Source organism: Lepidochelys kempii, chromosome 7 (genome assembly GCF_965140285.1).
Source record: "Lepidochelys kempii isolate rLepKem1 chromosome 7, rLepKem1.hap1, whole genome shotgun sequence".
In the NCBI taxonomy this organism is placed as follows: domain Eukaryota; kingdom Metazoa; phylum Chordata; order Testudines; family Cheloniidae; genus Lepidochelys; species Lepidochelys kempii.
Window position 1 is genome coordinate 29,663,438 of NC_136386.1, and position 22,586 is coordinate 29,686,023.

The 22,586-nt window shown below is 47.5% G+C and overlaps 1 protein-coding gene across 8 annotated transcripts in view; it reads left to right on the forward strand.

Moving 5' to 3' along the window:
• WNK2 (WNK lysine deficient protein kinase 2) overlaps positions 1-7,587 on the forward strand; it is a 172,678-nt gene extending 165,091 nt beyond the window's left edge. For 2 of the 8 annotated variants that reach the window (XM_073351599.2, XM_073351585.2), the window contains one exon: positions 7,347-7,460. In XM_073351599.2, the coding sequence (XP_073207700.1) occupies positions 7,347-7,375 (29 nt within the window). In that variant the 3' untranslated portion in view covers positions 7,376-7,460. The other 6 variants (XM_073351588.2, XM_073351597.2, XR_012159824.2 and 3 more) reach the window with 5 other exon arrangements.
• Positions 7,588-22,586: the final 14,999 nt, after the last annotated feature.

Consider the following 22,586-nt stretch of genomic DNA (forward strand, 5'->3'; position numbering starts at 1 on the left):
AGGGATGCAGAGTAGTGGAGATAGAAGTTGACAGTTTCATTAAAATATCCTTTATTCTGATCTCCAGATAAATCACCATGGTTGAGATCCTTCATGCTACTAACTTTGGGCTAAATTCTGCTGTCTTTCCTCATGCCGAGTAGTCTCTTGCTCTGAGTCATTCCAATGAAATAAATGATAATGCTCGTCAAGCCAGGTACTATTCATTGTCAACAAGGGGATCCAAATCTGGCATGTGCCCAGCTTTTAGAGGCTATAAGGACTTCAAAAGACTCCTCTGTGGGTACCAACCATTGGATATGCTCTCTGTACATGCAACTTGTAGCTGCTCAAAAATCATTCTTTGTCTCTGTTAGCTTAATGCTCTCCCACCAGTTCAGTGTAGTGAGGGAAATCAAGAGAATATGTCTGTATTATCTCAAATGTTTCTAGCTAGCTGCATATGTTTATATTAGGTCTTTGAAAAGGTAACTGAGTATGAGTGTCATCACCTGTGCCGCCTATAGTTAAGGTTATCTGACATTTTCCATTATAAACCCCTGGTTTCAGTTGCTTATAATTTTGCCAAACTTAAACTGATCAGGCTGAAATTTTCCATACTGGATGTGTGCCTACAATTGAACTTTTTTAAAAAGTTTCGGATAAAGCAGCTCAGCCATTCCAGAGGAGGAGGGTGGTGAGGTGGGGAATCTTTCAACACTTCTGTTGAGAAACTCTAGTGTCTCTATCATTTTGAGCAGAGACCCTACATTTTGCAGGGTGCTTGCCCTTGGTGTCAGGAATGTGCCGTTTGTCATTCCCATGAAAATATTCCTAAATCTGGCCAAATTATAAACGTCTGAAAAATCTGCTTGCACATGCACCATAGAGCTTTGTTTGGCAACTAAATTCTTGGAAGATTGCATCTGCATTGAGCATGCTCCATCCTTGCACAGCTCCTCCTTCAAGACCAGACTCTGCATCTGTCATCCTCACAGAGTGACTGAGCATGCTCCATCCAGGGCTGCAGGGGCTGAGCAGGCTTTTCCTGCAATGGGGGTGCCAGGCACCATGACTAAGAGCAGGGAGACATTCTTCCATGCTCTCCGTGCTCCTGCTGCCAGTGCCCAGGCAGCAAGGAGGAGGAGGAAGCCGAATGACCCAAATGCAAAGGGGTGAGAAGCAAGGGAGAAGGAATAGGAGCTGGGAGTGCAGGGCAGGAGCAGAGAGGACAGAAGATATTGGGGGAGGGGGGAGTATACAAGTGAGGGAAGCAGGAATCATTGGGAGACCTGGGGCAGCAGCTGGAGGAGATACGAGTAGGGCAGGTGACTGGGTCATGAACTGGAAAGGTGGGGTTAGAAGCAGAAGTATCTTTGCCCACTAAGAGACCACTCCCTTACAGACCCTGGGAGGGAACCCATTATCCCTATGCTCACCATTCCTCTGCTGTCTAGCAAGTATCCTTGAACCTCACTGGCATAGTGTCTCCCTTATCCCCCTGTCATGCCAGGACAACATAGAAGATAATAGCCTTCTACTGCGACCAGTTACTCTGTTAGTTCCTATGGTAGAGAATGTGCCATGGAACTAAAGAGCTCAACCCTGCTGAGGTCCCATGTGAAGGGCCAGCATGGATCCCTGTGATAGAAGGTTTTTTTCAGTGTTTAAGCTTCTAGAAGCTTAGGAGATAACATGTTTAAAAATTTAAAAGCAGCAAAGTCAAGCACTCAGCAATTAGCAAATGCCATAATTAAGTTGGCTGTGCAACTTTAACTCAGTTCCCTTGTGTGTTTTCATTATGACAGGCTTTCATTACAGGGTCACATCCTATTTTGGTCCACAAGACACCTGTCTCATTTAGGGCACTTGATGGACCTGCTCTAAGAATGAGCCAGGTTTGTGTAGTGAATCAGGCTGTCGTCTCTAGGATCCCTGCTTCATTGGTAGCAAAAGCTAGTTGTGTACTATTGGCAGGACTGGGACAGGCGGGCCTAGACCTGCCCAAGACTGAAGGTCTACCCCTCAACGAAGGGGGAGGAACCACTAAGCCCAGGCCACAGCTGAGTACTGCGGACAATGAAAGAGAAAACAGGAAAAGGAGTGAGGTTAGAGGTTGTTAGTAGTGTAGTGAACGAGGCAGGGGATTGCAGGAAGAGCACGGATGGTCTTTTGGATAACTGGATTCTGCCTCTGCCACTAAGATCCTATGTGATGCTGGGCAGGTCACTTAAACCAAACTTCATAGGTGGTAGCTGTGTTCCTCATTTTCTGGGTGCCAAGCGTGAAACCCATGGGGTCAGATTTGTTGAATTGCTGGAGACTTAAATTTCCCCTATCTCGGCAAGGTAAAGATTCTCCTGTGCAGTATTCTCACTGGAGAAAACAATGGGATGTATTGAACCTACAAAACCAACCCCACAGACTAGGACTGAAACCCCCGAATAGTGTTTGTACATAGGTGGTGTTTGAATAGAATAGTGACCATCCTTCCAGCATCTTTGCAAGTCACCCATGAAAAGTTCTAATCGGATTTCCCAGTTTTTCAAAGCTTTGAGTCCAATGTGATTTTTCTTTCTCAAAATAAGCAGAGGTTCCAGGTCTAGTCCAGCAGGGTTCAGGTGCCATTTGTAAACTAATATATATGGCAAAAACCTGCAGAGTTCCTGAATCATTGCCCTCCCGCTGAGGTCAGTTGGGTATTTCTTATTGAAATGATTGGCCATGAGGTAGGGGTCACAAACTAAATAGTTCATGGCTGAGACCTAAATAATAACTTGTAAGGTTTCCTGAATCCTTCTTCCCTTTTAAACCCTAGACTTACAGCACCATTGGTAGAAGATGCTGGGTGTTGGAGTAGTTTGTGTGTGATGAATTGTGTAGTAAGTCTCTCTGCATAGGAGGCAGTTGTGTGTACACACAAATGTTTTCATTGTCAATAGGGGATGCATATCTTGTTGTGTGATTGGGGAGCTGACAAAGGGACAAACAAGGCTGACCAGATGGTGCTGGGAGCGTTTGGTTCTAGTATGTTCTATATTATTTATTGAGTCTTTTATTTCTAATCTTAGATTTTTTTATACCTTTTTTTTTTTTAACCTGGACTCTGGCCTGCAATTATGAAGCCAGGGTGGTACAGCTCTCTAGAGAGCTACAAGGGCCATGGCTATTCTGGGCCTTCTGTGGTGTTGCTCCTGAATGGGTCTGAGGCAGCTAAAATGACTTCCTAGCCTAGATTCTTGAGTCTGACTCCTGATGAGCTTAGATGTGAAATTTTTGAGGCTGTGTAGATGAGGCCTGGTGTGAGCAATTATCTCATTGGCTACTTTTTGATCGGCTTTGTTGTGTCAACAGCTTCATGTGCAGAGGCCGATAAATAACTCCTCTTCTGTTCCAGGAGATCAAGTTCTAGACCCTGATCCTTGTTCATTCTCTCCTCACTGAAGTTAGGAGAAAGACGTGCTAGCCCTGATAAACCCAAACAGGTTGGTGTCAGTAATCAAAGAACTTGGTGCTAAAAGGGATTTGGATGTGCTATAAAACTATTCAAGGTGCTGTTGGCAAATAAATCCATTGTAAATAATGGATCTGGGATTTGATTTTGGATAGTCTGTCTGATCTAGCATGTACAGCATTAGAAACCTGGCTGGATAACAACTTGGCCTCATTTTTTGAACTTCCTGGTCCCTCTTTCTTTTTTCAGAGTGCCAGTTGTAATGTAGCGGGGTTGCAGTGACGATCCTCTTTTAGATCCTGTCTTGAATGTAGAATTTTTCTCCTAGAATGACTTCCAGACTTGGAATCTGGAGGCCTGAGCATTTGAAGCATTTGGATCTTCTATGTGCAAAGCATAGTCAGTCTTCAGGCTTTTCTTGATAAATACCCTAACACTGGGCATGTCAGGGAAGCTTCCAGCAGTGTTCGGTTGTAACCGTGAAGCCCCTGTGAATTCTTCTTGGTGATTTCAACGCTTGTGGAGGGGTGAGAGGAGCTTGGATTCGTTTACTTTGCTGGCAGACGGATTCACCAGTGTATATTCAACATGCTAGAATAGTCCCACGTTAGAGAGGGCCCCGCTGATCTCTTGGGGATAAGAAATCTCCAGGGTAGATCCTCCATCCTTTGAGAAGAATTATGCACTGCAATCCGCTGTGCAGCATTAGGTCTACCTCCAGCCCCTGGATCAGACCTGCAGTACTGAGTTGCCACAATAGATCCTGTATCCACATCTTTCCCTGAGATTGTTGATAGACATGAAGAAACTTACAACACAAGGGAGTGTGCCTTTAGCAGCACAGTACTGGGCTTTGGTGGTTCTGCCCTACTTTCTCAGAACGCCCTGTAGTGGGGCTCAGCTTGGGAGACATTTCAGCCTTAAAGGCTCAATAAATATATGTGCTGCAAATCATTCTTTAGTAGAAAATACCATTCAAGTCTTTGTCCAAGTACAAAAATGGGGAAACAGTCTGTATTACTGAAGGGTTCAGAGTAGCAGCTGTGTTAGTCTGTATTCGCAAAAAGAAAAGGAGGACTTGTGGCACCTTAGAGACTAACCAATTTATTTGAGCATAAGCTTTCGTGAGCTACAGCTCACTTCACCGGATGCTGTAGCTCACGAAAGCTTATGCTGAAATAAATTGGTTAGTCTCTAAGGTGCCACAAGTCCTCCTTTTCTTTTTATATTTACTGAGTTACTTGCATAGTGTTTTCTGCTAAAGAATGATCTGGGGCAGATAAGGTAAAATGCAATTCTCACTAAAGCTTTGCCATGCATGTAAACCCAGTGGACCTGTTCTCTCTTGCTCATTCACCATACACTCTGCATGGCAGTGGAAAATCAGACTCTGGATTTTTAATGTACCCAATTGCAACACATTGATAAATCTCCGTGTCGTCAGTTAGAGACTGTAACACAGTGTTCCCCAAACTTTTCAGGGTCACACCACCCTTACTGCTGTCTGCCCCATCCCCCCCAGGGCCCGGAGTGGGGGCCGTGGCTCGGGAGGGGTGGGAGGACGTGGACCGGAGTAAGGGGGCCAATGCTGGGGCCGCAGCTGGGGGCAGGGACAGGGCTGAGAATGGAGCCCTGGCTGTGAGCTAAAGCTGGCAACCTGGGCCTCAGGCACGGGGCCAGCAGTCGAGGCCAGGAGCAGAGATGAGTGGCACTCCCTTCCCCTCCCCTCCAGCATCAACATGGGGGCTGGTCCGGGCCACGCGCCAGGCCACGTGCCACCGCCCTCCCCCCCCCAAACATTCCTCCACACCCCCTTTGGGTAGCATGCCCCACAATTTGGGGCCCTCTGCTGTAACAGAATGCTGGTCTAACCCAGCCTGCCAGCCAAAGAGATGTGTAGGAAATGGGGAAAAGGCCACTCTGCAGTGGGCTAACCAAACAGGAAGTGCACATGCTGGTGAAGAGCAATGTATATTGAGCAGGACAAACATATTGTGAAAAATCATTTATCAGGATTTCGACTTCTATTTTGCAGGGCTGATAGCTTCTTCAAGAACCCGTCTAAGATCCCTTTTCAGTGTTTACTTCCTTCTCCATCCAGACTGTCAGCGGCAACTGGATATTGTGGGAAATAAAATATTTTTTTTTTCCTTTTCCCACCCGGCACAAGGTTTGGGTTACTGGATTACCTGTACTCCTTTATGCAGTTAATAAGGATGTAGTCAGATGTTGAGGTCTCAGTCTCTGTCCTGTAGGCTTTGAAATGGCTTTCAAATTTAGAAGTGTCCTTAGAGATGTGGGATAGGCTTCAGCTAGTGGTTTGAGCAGAAGTCTGGATTCTGTTTTTGACTTTGCAACTGATTCATTATGTGATTTTGAGCCAGTCCCATAACCTCCCAGTGCCTCAGTTTCCCTGTCTGTGAAATGGACATAATGCTCACCCACCTTTTGTTAAAGCACTTTGAGCTCTGTGGATGAAAAGTGGCATTAATTACTGTTAATGGGAAGTTGTTCAGGTATTGCGGTGAATCCAAGTCCAGGCAGAATTTGACTTTGGTCAGAAGCAGATGGAAGAATGACCGTCAGTCTCAGTCAAGGCAGCTTTTACTACTTTTCAAAGTGGGTTAGTGACACATGTCCAGGCAGGTCAGAGCAGCTAAAGTGATGGGTGGGAGAAAGGAGAGAGTGGATTTAATATAAAACACCATGGGAACCGAGACCCATACCATACATCAACAGAATCATTCTGCTTGTACAGTACGCCCTTCCCCCTTATCCTTTTGTCTTTCCTTTGCTCTGAAGAGCCTACAGTCTTAGAGAGAGCAATCAGTCTTATTTTATACTGAAAGAGCCCCGCAGACTTTGTGCCTTGTATAAACCAAACGTGCTTGCAGCTCTGATAACCCCGGTGCATGTCTCTGTGATATAGACGGGAGGACTTCAGTGCACTTCGCTGCAGGCTACCAAAAAGGGTTGATCTGTGACTCTAGCTAACGCAGAATATGTGGAACCACAATGAGGGAGTGGAGAAAGGTGTCTCTGCTTGTGTGTTGCTCTGTGCTCGCCTGTAGGTGCATGCTTTGAGTTTGTTTTGAACATGACATTTTAAAGCTCCGTGAACTTGGTGCCAGGGCCCTACCGAACTGATTGTGTCCTACCCACCCTCTTGCACTGGTGAAGGTAGGAGGGCCTGTAGGATGATGTTCAGACCCTGTGTTCTCCCAGCCTGGTTTATCCCCTTCTCTGCAGTCCAGGTCTTCTTAGGGCCATGGACTTGGCCTTTTTTCTTTAGGGCCAATTCAAACAATGCTGCCAAACCTGGCATGGAACAAGGAAGCCCCTTGTTCATGGGTAGCCCCACCAATGCAAAAGCGCCATTTCCGAATCATGCTGCAGTAACATGCGACACTGTTCCTGCTGCTTTGAGCTGACCGAGATCTCTGTGGTGATAACTCAGGATTCAAAACAAACAACCATTTTAGCACGTTCCAGATTCCCACTCACTTCCCTCGTACAATAAGAAATCTCCATCCAGTGTTCTCCTTCCATCCACTGACACCAGTTCTGGACACATTCTCTGGTTTCCCCCATCACCACCTCCTGAGGGACTGGAACACTCCTGGCCATTGTGATATAGAAGTTAGGGGAAAGGTTGCACCCTGAACCTTGGGTCCCAATTGAATGGCTTAGATGTGCTTGAATGGCCCTCTATACAGGAGCTTTAAAATATCCTGGCATTTGAGAGAGCTTTCAGCATGCTGCAATGGACGTTGTCATTCTTCTCTTGGGTGATTGACTTCTGCTTCCATAAGACACCTAAAATGCCCACAGCAGACAGGCACCTTCTAATGAAGATTTAGTTCCTATAGTACATGATGGGTCTGTAATCTGCTGTGGCGGTTTTGTTTTTTAGATTCTGACAATGAGAATGCCACCGATTGATGCGGGACCAGCTCAGCTGCAGTGCCAAGCACAAGGGCCTACGTCAGCTAAGGAGGACAAAGAGGAGGATGTGAAATGATGTAACGTGAGAAGTTCTGTACCGCTCTGGTCCACTCTGCACAATTTTGTACCATCTTTCTAAGCTTTTCTATTTATAGCTGGAAACACAAATGTTATGCAAAATAAAGGAAAAATATTTTGGGGGAAAAGGATTTTGTTCCCTTCTCTTGTGACTTCAGATCTGAGCTCTGAGGAGCAACCTGCAGAGGAGAAGGGGTGAGGCCCCGGCTTCACCTGCACCAGCCGAGCATCTCACAAGCAAGCTCTTTATCACGTTACAGCACTCAGATTGGTATTCAGCTCGAGGCCACCTGGGCTTTGCATTCCACAATGTAAACAGACAGCCTTTCGCTGACTCAGAAAGGTGCACTCAGAGCTAGGCCCCGACCAGGCTGGGCTTTTTGGTTGCCTTCCCATTCCTGCTTCACCCAGAACAGCTCACTTAGTCCAAGTGACTTGAAGGAAGCCGCACCAGCCCTTTTTACCTTGCCTCGTAGGCCCTGATTGGCTTCTGTCTGCTCCCCGCTCTTCTAGCTGCTGGAAGACCAATTCTCCCAGAGTTCTGCCCACAGCTGATCCTGGCTGGCCTCTCTAGGCAGCTCTTGGAGGTCTAAACTCACTGCTCTTTTTCCCCAAAAGGACACCTTTGGGTGGGGTTGGCCAAGGTGTCAGGGCTCCAGCAGGGGGCAACAAATGCCTGACACACCCCCACAGAGGCCTGACTTTCACATTATTTTTGCTTCCTAGAGTGAATCATAATTTAATTTAATTTAATTTTCAAAAAACAAAAATAGGCATATTTATTCCAATTCTACTAGAATGAGAACCAGTTCCATTTATATTTCTCCAAGTCACAAAATGAAATTCATAAAGATAATATTCTTTTTTTAAAACTGGTGAAATTCAGTAAGAGAAATCGACAGTGAACTTTGCTGGAGAATAAGCTTGTTACTTGGCTTTTTTCTTTTTTTGAATAGACTAGCTGCATTTTCTTGACAGAGGTAAATACAGGTGTCAGGTCTCTTCTACTTTTAAATCTAAAAATGTTCCGAAAGAGAGCCACTAACTGGAGCAATTCGTAAAATACTTTAAAAGTGCCTTCAACAGAGGACATGCTAAAATTATGTGGTGGGTGATTTCTCTTTCTTGAGTCACTGAAGACCGCTTCTGACTGTCCCCTGGGTGGAGGTGATGTAGAAATGAGTTTGTAGCACTTATCTCATGAGGCTGCAGATAGCCACTGAAGTGCGTGGCAATTGGGTGACTTTCTAGTGCTCTCACTGGGGAAGGCTAAAGAGTGCTGGTAGCCCCAAACTCTTCCACACTCCAGCTGTTATGCACTTGCTTCCTGTCTGGATTCTAACTAGAGTCCCTGACCTTTCACCTTCTCTTCTCTGATACCGTGTGTGACCGGGGTCCCAGGGAGCCTCACTGAAGTTACTCAGCTAGGGTCAATGGCAAAGAATGGGGCAAACAATCCCCAAAGCTGGTGGATATTCCAATACTTAGATTTACCAAACCAGCACAAAACGGCTTCTATAATATCTTACTGGGTACCCAGAAGCCAACAATACAGTTCCCTTAAAGCAACCCAGCCTCAGGCCTCCACCCAGACACCCAAGTCAAATATGATGAGGAGTACTGAAAATCTTATTCACCATATAAGAAAGTTCTACCAATCCCAAAGGATCGGACATATTACTTCTCAGGTTAGTGAATATTTCAGATCTTACCCAAATACATGCTTACAGCCAATCCATATTAAGTAAACTAAAATTTATTAAAAAAGAAAAGAGAGAAAGTATTGGTTAAAAGATCAATATACATACAGACATGAGTATAGTTCTCAGATCAGATTCATAGTAGAGATGGTGAGCTTTGTAGTTGCAACGCGTTCTTTCAGAATTAGGCCATAGGTTATAGTCCAGTGTTCATATTCAGGGTGATCCAGATGGGACTGGAGATCTCAGTCTTATGACTTAAGCTACCCCTGCATGAAGCATCAAGCAGATCTGAGATAGAAAGTTTCAGGACCCAAGACATCTTTATACAGTTCCGGGCCTTCTTTTGACAGCTCAGAGTCCTTAGGTGAACAATAGGCAATCATGGAGACTTTGAGGTAGACCTATTTCCTAAGCATCACCAGTAATTAGCTACAGGGATTAGCATAAGGCAGTTGCCTGTTTTCCACCATTCACAGGTGATTTGCTATACATTTCAAAGAGAGATGAACAGAGTATAGACCAGAATGGTTTGATTACGTTGTTAACCTCTAACAATATGTATGTACATGCATAAAAACACAAACATCATCTACCAATATGTCCCTAAAGATTGAATTTGGGTAATTTATCCTGCAGGATGCTTAACCCCTTTCTGGCCATGTGTCACACCATGGAAGCATGCAGTCCCATTTTCCACATGCTTTGCACTCATTGTCATCTCCTCTCACACGGCTGCATCTGGGCATGGTGTGTGGGGAAGTGGTGTCGCCTGCCCTGTCTTTTCCAAACTTCAGTTCTCAACAATAAAACCCTTTGCTGCCATCATTCTCCAAGCCGTTAGGTCCCTGAAATCCAAGCCGCAAGGCGTTACGGCTGCGGGAGAGAAAAGAATCTGGAATAGGGGACAGTCTGGGGAGACGGAAGGTACAAGCCATTCATTTAAATCAGCCTGCATTAGATACCCTGGCACAATAAACCATTAAAGCCAAACACCTCCATGTCCTACAGGATAAAAGTCTTAACAGAAGCCGCATTGCAAATAACCACGTTGTAGGCTACGCTGGAATTGAAACATAGCTCCAAAATGGACTGGATGTGTGATCCTGACACTTCGCTATTCTGCCCAGGTGTAAGGGAATTAAAGCTCATCTGAGACGCACACCAGGAAGCTGTAAGATGGTGGGGGCTGCTTCTAAATTACACATTCTTACCTGCTGCTGGCTTGTCTGCATGTTAGATCCGCTTTGACTCCCTTGCACATGGGTGGTTGGTGTAAATAATTCTGTAAGAGTTTCGCTGAAGACTAAAGGGTCTGAGACACATTCTTATGGCTCCCTTCTGATTTTTGGCCTCTAGCTGGTTTTCTCTTCACTTCCATCAAGCACAGTGAATAAGAAACTCCTTCCTATGCAGTTCCATGGAGTAGCTGTGGGAATAGCCGGCACACTCCACACAGGACAAGTATGTATCTCACAGACCTGCTCTTCCCGTCATGACAGCTTTCCAGTGAGTATGGCAACACATCACTGCCTGGTAACCTGGCTGGGTATTTTTATTCTTTACAGTTTTAATGGGTGCTCTCCCCAATGGCTTCGCTGGCTCCTGCGACATTCCAAGGACTGGGCCTTCCCCACTGCATGACCACTTGTGAGCCCTTGGTTATCTTCCTCCCTGTGTGCGGCGTGCAGCAGCGTCCCTGTGGTCTAACCCTCTTTAGTCCGTCACACTCCTGCTTGGCCCTCTGAGCTGAGCAGGGCTTCTCAGAATTCTTGAAGGGAAGCCCCTGGCCTACAAGCCCCTGCCTAATTGGGAGAGCAGGTGCTCCCTACAAACAGCTTCTTAACACTCCTGTAGCAGGCTGGCTGGGAATGCTGGTGGAGCCCTGGTTTTTCTGCAGAGTCCTCCTGGCATTAGTTTGCTGTACAAGGTGCTGCTCAGACCAGGGAGCTCTGCAGTGTGGCTCACGCATTTGCTGCTTTTATTACAGTAGGAAATTAGATGTTCTAAAAAGTGCCAGATGGAGACGAATAGCTGAGCTCATCCCATCTGATCTGCTGCGTGGGATTCCCTGCAAAAAATGAGCGGTTTCCTGAGTGGTGCCTTCCTAAGGGACCCGGTGTCCTCAGTGTCTCCACCCTGTGCAGAGCAAGCTGAATGTTCCCCCTTATGTTAGCCATGGAGCTGATGTACCTGGGCTCGAGTTCCAGCTGAAAACCCTTCCTGCTGCCGGAGTTAGGCTCCAGGAAATGACACCCGTCAGCTACTCAGCCTCTGGGCTCCAACTCTAACTGTTAAAATGTTCTGCATCAGGAACTGGCTTCAAAAGCAGGGCTCTTGGAAAAGCCCCCTCATATCCCACAAGACTCACGAGGTATATACACAAATAGGTATTGGATGTAGCAACCCACTCCCAGACGTTCCCGGTTAGGTGTGGGTTCTGTTTTGCTACCGCCAGCCTTGGTAGTAGTTTCCCAGGGCTCAATGTGTCTCACTGGATGCAGCCCAGTGTTAGGATGAGACTGCTCATTCATGCTTTTCTCCCTGAGTCTCACAAATGCAGTCAAGAACCGTGTACACAAGAGTGGACATTTCAGGGTTTACATAAGCAAATGGAAAAAGGAGAAACCGTGAGATGCCTTGATTACAAACCCAGCACTAAAACACAAGGCTTAGGCTCTGCCTGGGGAAAGGCAGTCAAACGGTACTTTCTTCCAGGTGATACGTAAGTGGCATTGAGAATGACTAGCCTCCTGTTACACTCATGTCACAGTTCAGCACCCACTGAGGCAGTGAGGGGTAGTGGTTGGTGCACTGGGTGTGGCCAACAGGAGGCCTGGGTTCTATTCCCAACTATACCTTTTGGCTCGCCTCGTGACACTGAGCAAATCACTTATCCTTGCTGTGCCCCCTTCCATAAAATGGGGGGAAGGGCTCTACCTACCTTGGTTAAGCACTTAGATCTTTTCATAAGCCGTTCTATGCACATGCCAAGTATTAATTAGCGGTAGCGGAGAACAAGTGCCTGGCATGCTTGGCTATATCAGAATGGCCACACTGGGTCAGACCAAAGGTCCATCTAGTCCATATACAGTCTTCGACTGGCCAATACCAGGCGCCCCAGAGGGGATGAACAGAACAGGTGATCATCAAATGATCCATCCCCTGTCTCCCATTCCCAGCTTCTGGCAAACAGAGTTTAGGGACACCATCCCTGTCTGTCCTGGCTCATAGCCATCGATGGACCTATCCTCCAGGAACTTATCTAGTTCTTTTTTGAACCCTGTTATAGTCTTGGCCTTCACAACATCCTCTGGCCAGGAGTAGAACAGGTATAGCTGGGTTTGACACTGCACCTGAGGAGCCAAATGGAGCTTTCACCTTGGCTTGGCGGAAGAGGGAAGCAACAGCCTCCTTGACACCCACTGACAAAACCTGCGACTTTCCTTGCTGTAGCAATTCGCCTTTCACCACCTGATATCCACATGGCAACATCAGCAGCTACTTGTCAAACTGACACCCAAAGCAGGTCTTCTCTGGGGCCCATTGCACCATGGGACTCTTCAGGAGTTGGGTTCTGATGCCAGCTCCCCTCTTGCCTTCCCTGAGCTGCATAGAGGCTCTCCAATCTCCTGCACCTGGAGAACCACCCCTAGATCTCTGGCCTATATTGCCTTTCCAATGCACTCCCAGTCTGGAATGCCTAACCCTAAACCATGGCTTCCTTGGATAGCCACCTCTCGAATACCATGCTGCTTTGGGTCCAGCATTTGAACAGCCAGAATCGTCTAGTCAGCGTGGGTGCAAAACTGGCAGCTGTCTGTCAGACAGAGACTTCTCACTTGTTAGCAACAAAAACAAGGTGCCTCTGGGCAAGGGCTTGTAGGGGCAGATTTGGAATGTTACATACAGGTGGGCTTTAAAAGTGGGGACACAAGGACAATAGGATTTGTTCGGAGGAGGAAACTTTCAAAACACACCCAGGTTCCACCACGGGGCGGGAGGGAGAGGGGTAGTGACCAAGGGGAGATGAACTCACAGTAAATACCTAAATACTGCTGAGAAGGAATAATGGGTAGGAGTTGCTTCCGCTTCAGCCAGAGTCTCCTGTGTGTCGCTGTTTCAGTCATGATCAGATTTACACTAAGGGTAACAGAAGCTGCAGAAAGTATTAGTGATTTTTAAGGCAAGAGTTAGTCAATTTGCTGCATGGAAAATGCCTTCTATTGGCTTCCAGGGCACTGATTCGGGCCTTTCATGTAGCACCTTGCAAAGCATGTAAGAAGCGGAGGGATGGATCTAGGGATATAATGAAGGAAGGACGCATTGTTTCCTCGGTATATCTATCCACCTGACCTACTTTTGTCAACTCATCATATAATCAAAAGCTTCAGCAGCCCCGGCTTTCAGAACTGCATGTCTAATTTGCACACAGAAGGTGTTTGCACATGCAAGCTGGTAATAGGAAGCTCAAACATGCTGTCTGATTGGATGTGCACTTACGAAAATCAGCCCCTAAAGGTCTGATACCGTGATCTAGAGGGAAGCCGTTTAATATGTAAAAGCACCAAGTAGCTTGTTGCTGATGCTTGACTACACTGCTTTGCAGGAGATCCCAATCTTTCCTGGCCTTGGTTTCCAATCCCCATGGTACGTGAGCTGGCTCAAGAATATTGCAGCCATCACTGATTGAAGGCAAAGATATCACTGCTGATGTGTTTCATAGGAAGCTCTCAAATGGAAGGCTGACCCTTGGATTTCAATGGAGGCTACAAGGAAAACTGGGAATGTGTAGGGCTCTTTCAGACACAAACTCTTATAGGAAAGTTCTACACTTACCATCTTGTAAAATGGTGCTTTGTTATTTAAAAGGCTTTTCCCGCCCATCTCTTTGGAATTTTGTGTTTTTTTCATTGCTGACAGTCACTCTGTAATTCCAGAGAGGCAGTAGAACACGGTACTGGGAAGAACCAATGCTTTCATTTGACAGCAAATTTAGTTTTGGTGACAGTTAAGAGGAGATATTATTTTAGAACCTTAACACCCACAATCAAGCCTCCTGCCACAAGTCCCTGCTTCAGCAAAGCATTTGAGCAAGGGGGTGCATATGTTGACTTCAAGAAAAAACATCTTCAAACCCTTTTTGGATTCGTATAGTTTCTGAGAGATATAAGCGTGTGCTTAAGACTTTTGTTGAATCAGGGCTATTGTGCCAAAAAGGAACATCCAAATGCTGTTTCTTTCCTCCGTTCTTCCCAGGACTGTTTCCAGGTACTCTAGCAATCTCAGCAGAAGAAATTTTTCTGAGGAAAGGGGTGAATTCGCTGGGGTAGGGGTTGGATTCTGGGGGAGGTTATAAAGGAAGTTAGATGCTTTAACAATTACCTTTGCACTATTTATGGTGGCTGAAATGGTGGATTCTTTTGAAAATGATGTCTTTAGCCTCTGTTTGCCAGAAGCTGGGAGTGAGCAACAGGGGATGGATCACTTGATGATTACCTGTTCTGTTCATTCCCTCTGGGGCACCTGGCACTGGCCACTGTCAGAAGACTGGATACTGGACTAGATGGACCTTGGGTCTGACCCAGTAGGGCCATTCGTATGTTCTTATACAAAAACTCTACAAATCCAATGGGGCTTTGGAACCTTAATTTTCCAAGTTTGGGACTTATTTGACTCTGCAACCTGCATTTGTTAGCCTTTTTAATATGTTTGGAAATGTATCCGTTTTTACAAAATAAGTCAGCTGCATCAGTAGATCTTGGAGCTGACCTGGTTGACTACAGGCAACAGGAGGAACCCTCATTTTCACATGAATATTCTGGGGTCTGTTGTAACAGTGAGGGGGGGAGAGAGACATGCTTAGGCGGGTCTCCCGTGTGCCATGGCTGGTGGGATAGTTGTGTTTTTATCCTCTCCAGTACAGCGCTAACGTGCAATGTAGGAACAGATGATAACACTGTTTTGGTCATGTGTGATTCTAGTAACTTTTTTCCAGAGTTCCTGATTGGTCATTTAATTTTCACAGCTGGATTATCTGAAAGAAAGAGATGGCACTTTACAGGCTCTGAGTCCAAATAACCAGAGCTGGTCCAGCGCATCTCTGCACAGCCACTGGCCATCCTCTCTCTTCTACACACAGCTTTAACAAACATGGCTGCATTGCAGAACAGTAGAGCTGATTGGGGAAGTTTCTGTTGGAATTATTTTGTGATGGAAAAATACAATTTCTGGAAAATCAAAATGTTCTACAGGAAAATTCTGATTTTGTGGAAAATGGAAAAATGTTTCCCATTGAAAATTTCAATTTTCCAGCAACTGTACTTTCCATTTGGAAAATCAAAATGAAATGTTCATTTTGGGTCAGTTCAAAATGAATCAGAATACTTCAGTTTTTGAACTGACCTGAAAAGGTTTCATTTTAAATGAGTTCAACACAATATTAATCTATATTTCCTTATCAAGGCATTGCCTTATAGGAGTTGTTTGTGCCCCAATTCTCTCCTGTGGGCCAGTATACCTGGGGACCTACATCTCCCATAATGCAATGTGGACTTTCTACTGATTGAGCTGTGTGGTGCATCATGGGAGTCGTATGATTCTGGGTGCATTATGGGAGATGCCATCTTGGCAGAGAGCCTAGCCCATAGGGAAGAATGGGGGCAACAGACTTCTGAACTACAACTCCCATAAGGTAATGTGACATGGAAAAATGCAATTTAATATTGAACTGATTCAAAACTAAGCATTCTGGGTCAGTTCAATAAACCAAAATTAAATATTTCAATTTTGGGAATGTCAGACTTTCTTTTCTATCAAAAAAGTAGTAATGAAACACTAGACATTTCTGAATTGAAAATTTTCAGAATTTTGGTTCCTCAAAAACATTAAAAATTTCAACTTTTTGTCCCAATTTGAGACAAAAGCAAATGTTGACATGTTAGAAATTCTGACTTCCACTCAGCTCTTAAAATAACACCACCACATTCCTGTGGGTGCAGGGAGAGAGGCTTTGGGGGGGGCGGGAGGCCAAGAGGAGACTGGGCTGTGGAGGAGTGAATGTATAGAGATCTCTCTTGATCTTTTGTGGGGAGGCCCGTCCCGTTCTAGAACATCCGGCACCAACAGGTTCTGCAGCCTCTCAGAATACTTTTTGTTATTTGGCGATATTTAAGGAGGCTGGAACTGCTTTTAACTAATTTTGAACCACCTGAGCATTGGTCCTGAAAGTTCTATTGACTTGAATGTTGTGAAAGAGGGAGCTGAGAAGCAATGGAAAAGAAATTCCAGAGCAAAAATATTATCTTTGCCATAATCACACAGAACACTTGTGCTACCCTTGTTTATTAGACAAGGGCTCTCTCCCTGGTGTGGCATAGTGGTGCCATGCTAGTGCAGGCATCACGGTCGCTAGGAGAGAGTTTTTTTAAAAAATTGAATTGAACATGGAAGTAAGCCTGAGTGTTTGAGGTTCAATCCTGCATTGCCAAGGAAGTAGACTACATGCAGTAGGTCTATTTCATTTCTAATTTCTATGGTTCTGTTACAAGGAAATGGGATTTGTGAACACTACATAGTTCTGTGACTCCAAAAACTAGCTTGGAAGGATGACATATCCCTAGTGATGGGATGTCTTGGTACAATTTCTTATTGTACCAGTTGGAACTGGTCTACTTCCCAGCAATCTGATGGGAAGAAATTGCTCCCTGAAATGTTAAGGTCAAAATAACTAATTTTAAAACAGCTCATTCATAGAAACACATAGCATCTGTATAAAAGACACTTGCCCAATCAGCTATCAAAAATCAAATGACCCCACACAGCAAAAAGGTGACATGTGAAACCACTAAAAGATTTACCCTCGTATCGTCTGTCCGAATCAGAATCGATTCACAGGAAATAATCCTTGATTTCCACATGGATTTGGAAACGCGAAGAAGAGACAAGGGGGAAAAAAAATACAGGAAAACTTCAGTGATTGACTGGCGTGTCCCAAGGGCCCATCAGAACTGGTTCCCTTTCTGACTCCCCACTTTCTAATGGTGCTGTAATTTGACATGTATTTACCCAGGGAAATTGTTCACTGCATCTGTTTTTCAGTGAGGCCCTGTTTGAACTGAGATGACTAAAGCATGTAGAAGTTAACTGCTCAAAGTCAGGAAAATGAGTCGGATTCTCAGATAATACTAAGGAACTTTGGCTAATATCCTCAAAGGTATTTAGGCACCCAATTCTGATTAAAAGAAAAGGAGAGTTAGGTGACTCAACACCTTTGAGGATCTGGGCCTCCTGATTCTTTACTACTTCACCCAGGCATTCTGCCTTCCTGAGAACAGCTTTCTGTTTCCACAGAGTAAACTACCCGAACTGCCAATACCTAAATGCCACAAATGTATTTGCCCTCTGCTTTGGCAATTAGTCATACTCTGTTGCCCTACAGCTTGGCCCTATCCAGATACCACCACATTAAGCCAAGTTTTGAGGGTAGAAGCAGGGGAAGGAATCTGGGGGCCCAGTTTACACTCCTGTAAATTACAGACAGCACTCTGATCTTTGCTGCTTGTTTGGCAGAAATGAGACAAGAGCATCTCAAATCCAAGGACTTCGTTTTCCATAGTTTCTGGGTTAGATCGACCATTGCTCTGACCAGGATGGCCATTCTTATGTTCTTAAGAACCATGTCAGTTCTCAGCAGTGGGAGTTTAGTAAAGCGTTAGCCCTTTCGACCCAAGTGGTTAGCCAACATGCAGGGTCTTGTGGGTTGTTTCTGTGAAGAGGAGAAATAGATGATGGATAAGGTATTTCTGTGGGGCAATCCTGTTTATGTACAAAGAATGCACATGAAGTGCTGGTTCTCTGACCACAGTAGGAATCAACTAGGAAACCGTTTCCTTGCTCAGTCTGGCAAGCCTCTTTTTCCAGCCGGCAGTCTGCCCAAAAAGCCCCCTCTCCGCTTTCTTTCAGGGTCATGTGCCAAGTACGTCTCTGGCCGTCCTTGGCTTTCTGCTGCCTTCTCTGTGTGCTTCTGTGGTGTTGCCACTGTGCCTGTTCTCACACATGCAGCTCACCAAAACATTATCCAGCTGCCTACCTTTGCATTCAGCCCCCCTGTGAAACCTCTCGGCCCTCGTAGCTCAGCTCCTGACTGGCCTGGCGTGTTACCGGTGTTTTGGGGAGTGGCTCCTGTTGTTTCAGCTGTCTTCTGCCAAAAGGAGCTTAACTGCTTTTTACGTTTATCCTGAATGAAAGGCAGCTGTCACACCCACCAGCTTCAACAAGGTTTCACCCAGCCTCCAGCATAGCAATATAAAAGTGTAACACATGCCAGCTGATTTGTTATGACTATTTCCTCACTGATGGGCAGAGACAGCATCACTCATTTGTGAGAAAACTTTCCTTTGCTTGTGGAAGATAAATATCGAAGGCGCTCACCCTGAAAGAACATGTGATGGAGCTGGTGAGTAGGGGAACATAACTCCCATCAGTCCTGCCTCCTGGACAGGTAAGGGGAAATGACCTGAACCAGCAAGTGAACAGGATCTGGGAGGCAGGACCAGGGGCCGCATGACAAGCTAGGAGCTGTAGAGAACCTGGATGCAGAGTGGAATCTCCAGGATCTGTCCACAGACCCACACATCAAACAGGCTGTGACTGCCAGCCTTACAGCAGCTGGGTGCAGCTCTGTGAGCAGCTTATGGGGCGGCAGCAGCTGGACAGGGAGCCAGTGCAGAGGGGCCCAATGAGAGACACTAGGTGATCTGGCTGGCCTGGAAACTTGCAAGCTCCTCTTTCCTTGAATAGAGACAGGACTGGAGAGGGCACCCCAGGCCCCAGCCCTGAAGAGCCCTGACTCTCCATTGGACTGGCCCAAGGAAAACCCATTATTGCTCACTTGAAATGTAACTGGTTAAGCCTCTGTGCTGCGGGGGGGTGCAACCTCTGCCCTTTCCTGCCGGCCCTCGTAAAATACCCTTTCACTCAGCCACGTGGCTCAGTGATCATTAGGACCCAGTCTAATAAGACTGCCTGAGAGTGGCGCTACGACTGGCATGCTGTGGGTATCCTAGTGGTGTGGAGTACTCAACCCCAGTCCTTACAAGTGAGTGAGACGCCCCCAGAAGGGATGGGGCCTTACAACGGGAACGAGAGCCCTACTTAGAAGGTGGTGCTGGGGACCTCATTCGTGTGCATGTGCCATTAAGTTGGGTTTTCCTTTGTACTAATGCACTGGGATGAGAAGAGCTTGGGAGAGCCTGGAAACCCAGCATTTTACTAAGTACTTGGAGGGAAGGGAGCCCCCTGGGAGAAACACAGGGGAGAAGGGTGGAAGACGGGGAGCCACAAATACAGCCAAACCCTGTCAAGCAACACATGACAGTGGTATGAAATGTGACTTCATAAGCAGAGCTGTTGCGGGCCGAGGAAGAGATTTATGGCTTAGGCTTAGGCTAGCATTCGGCATCTGGATCCAAGGCTGAAACACGGCGCTAGCCAAGGCCACGTGTCGTGGCCTAGCACACTTGCATAGTGGGTGTGAAACTTTTGTCATGTTGGGTCAAAATCATACAAAAATGGCAGGTGTTAGGGGAGTTCTGCCATGTTTGACCCAAAGGGGAGGACAGGCTCCTATCACCTGGATCCAAAGGTGTAGGCAAAGCAGCCCCAGGAGTGCTTCAAGCTACCTTTGTGTACCCCCCACTGACTGGGGGGCTGTTCCTTTCGGTTGTACGTGAGCATCTGGCCCATATTAGGAATTATTGTCTGGGAGTCCGTGTTGGTCTTGCACGACATATTCATTACCCTGCTGTTCGAAGCACATGTGACATGATGCCCCTGGCTGGGGACAGCCGCGCAGCAAGTAAACTGGCTCGAGAAGTATGGGCCTCTGCTGCTCAGTCTAAATACAGTAAGTGCAAGCACCATAGCTGACTCAAACCTCTGAGGACTAGCCAGAGAGGGGGCGCGAGAGCCCCATTGTTGTTGCCGTTTACCCACGGCTTAGTTGGCTTTATTAGGCGCAGTCAGTCCTAATTCATATTTTCACTCATGTTCCCAATGACGTTTGCTTCTAAGTACACAGGGCATCAGTCAGGAAACCTGGGTGCTAGTCTCAACTCTGCCATTGACTCACTATGTGACCTTGGGCAGATCACGTAACACCTCTGTACATCGATCCCCATCTGTAAAATGGGCATGTTTATCCTGTGGGATCATCCCCTGTACAGTCTGTTCCTCCCTTGGGGGGATGGGGAGGGCTCGTCCACGCCGCCTTAGAGTTATTTGCAACGGATAGAGGAAAAGTGCAATATGAATCAAGTTAATGACAAATGAGTCTCGACTATCCTTGCCCGGTTCAAAGGAAGCTTGCCTGATTAATAGTAAAACTATAAGTGCCCTTCTAGTGCTAAGGGCACTTACATGTGCTTTGTCCATCACAGGAGGGGATGATCCTGTCCCCCACCTCACCCCCCCCCCAAGAGAGAATAGACTGTAGGAGATGATCCCACCTAGGATGGGGAATACTCTGTAGGGGACCATGTATTGCTTGGGGGGGGAGGGGTGTTCCTTGAGGTGGGGCACAGGGGACTCCCCACCACCTTGTTCCTGCATTGGCACCCATCCCCATCTCTGTCCCCAGGAGCTGACGCAGAAGGACTCCAGCCTGTCCTGCAAGTGCCACCTGCCCCAGGCCTCACCCCCATCCATGTGAGAAACTGGTTCAGCAACCACCACCAGCAGGACTGGGCAGCCTCAACCAAGAACAGGTGAGGGGACAAGCCCACCCTGGGGTCTGACATGGGATCCTGCCCCAGCCTTCAGCATGGAGGGGATGGGAGATGTCCGTGAGACACACAGGGGTCTCAGTAGGGGGCACTGGGCTGCAGGGCAGGGGCTTGGTGGGGGGCGCTAGGCTGCAGGAAGCAGCCCGGGGGGCTGAAAGACCAATCGAATCCCACTTATGATGTTCCTCTTTGCGGTTTCCTGGTTCCGCCCAAACACAGCCGAGGTTTTGGAGTGAGCTGACTTGAGTTCAATACCGGGGAAAGTGGGGGGGCGGTGAGACCCTTTCATTTACAGGAATAAAGGCTGCCTGGCTCTGAGGGTGGTACAGGAGCTCCTGGGTGTCTGGAAGGTCAGGGGCTGTGCTGAGGCTCCGGATGCCTGGGTTCTATTATGGCCTCTGCTGTTAATGCGGCTTTAATTTCTCTGGCTCACTTAGGATTTTCCCTCCTAGGTTCTAGAAGTATTCACCATCCAAGCCTAGCATGGCCACCCTGCCTCCCCTGGCTGAGTGCCAGGCCAGCATGGGCCCGAGTGATGCCCCCTCCCTGTGGAGGCCAGTTCAGCCCCCAGCCTCAGTGCGCCCCCCCACCAGCAGGCCGAAGGATCCGATGGCAGACATCAGACACCAGGAACTGGCTGGGGCAGGCAGGAGTCATGGATTCCCCCAGGGATGACGTGGAAGACTGTGATTCAGAGGGGGATCCAGCTGGCAGCCACAGGAGGAGTTGTCCCTGAGCAGGTGAGAGATGGGTGGGGTACAGACAGCAGTGCTGAGCTGCATGGTATACATCGCGGTGGTGCCCATAGGCCCTGCCGTCCTATCCCAGCATGCACTGATGGGCTGCACAGCCCCCAGCCCTGCCCTTCTCTGGCTCCAGGGGCTCCCAGAATGGGGGGTGTCTGGGGCAGCAGCAAGACAGTGCTCCTAGAGCTGCCAGGGCAGGAATAATGCCCCTTGGGTGGCAGGGCCAGGAGCCAGGGCATTAGGGGTGCCAGGTTTGCAGCAAAGACCAACGGGTCATGGGCAGCTGGGGATAAGATGGACAGCTCAGGGGGCTGAGATACCTTCTGACCCGCCCCCATCCCACGTCCCAACACATGCACCAGGTAAATCTGCCCCCCCTCCCCACCCTTTATGCAAGAAACAGCTAGAGCTGCAGCCTCAGCGCACCAACTCCAGGACGGGCATCAGGGCAGTTAAGCAGATTTAACGTGGACCCTTTGCACGCTAGGGGGGCTGGCTCCAATCCAGCCCTGGGGCAGCGGGTCTGGGAGTGAGACAGGGGGCCTTTCCCCTCCCAGGGGTGCCAGTTCTGGTCTGGATCCACCTTGTGTAAGGCATGTTTGCAGGGTCTCAGCCCAGTTCTCCCCAGGACACACACACAGCCCTGCCCGTGGGCACTAACCCGCCCCTCGCCGGCATCCCCAGCACTGGGGCTAGGCAGCTGAACAAGCCACCTTGGGAGTAAGAGGTGCAGCAGCAGGGAGAGCAGGGCGGGGGGCTCTTCAGGGCTCCCCCCGAATCAGACTTCAGGATGAATCTCCAGCAGATTTTCGGGGTATAAAGCACCCCCTCCATTCGAGAACACGGTGCTGTGTTTCCCCTCCGGGGGCTGAGCACGGACTCTTGGGGTTTTGCCCCAGAG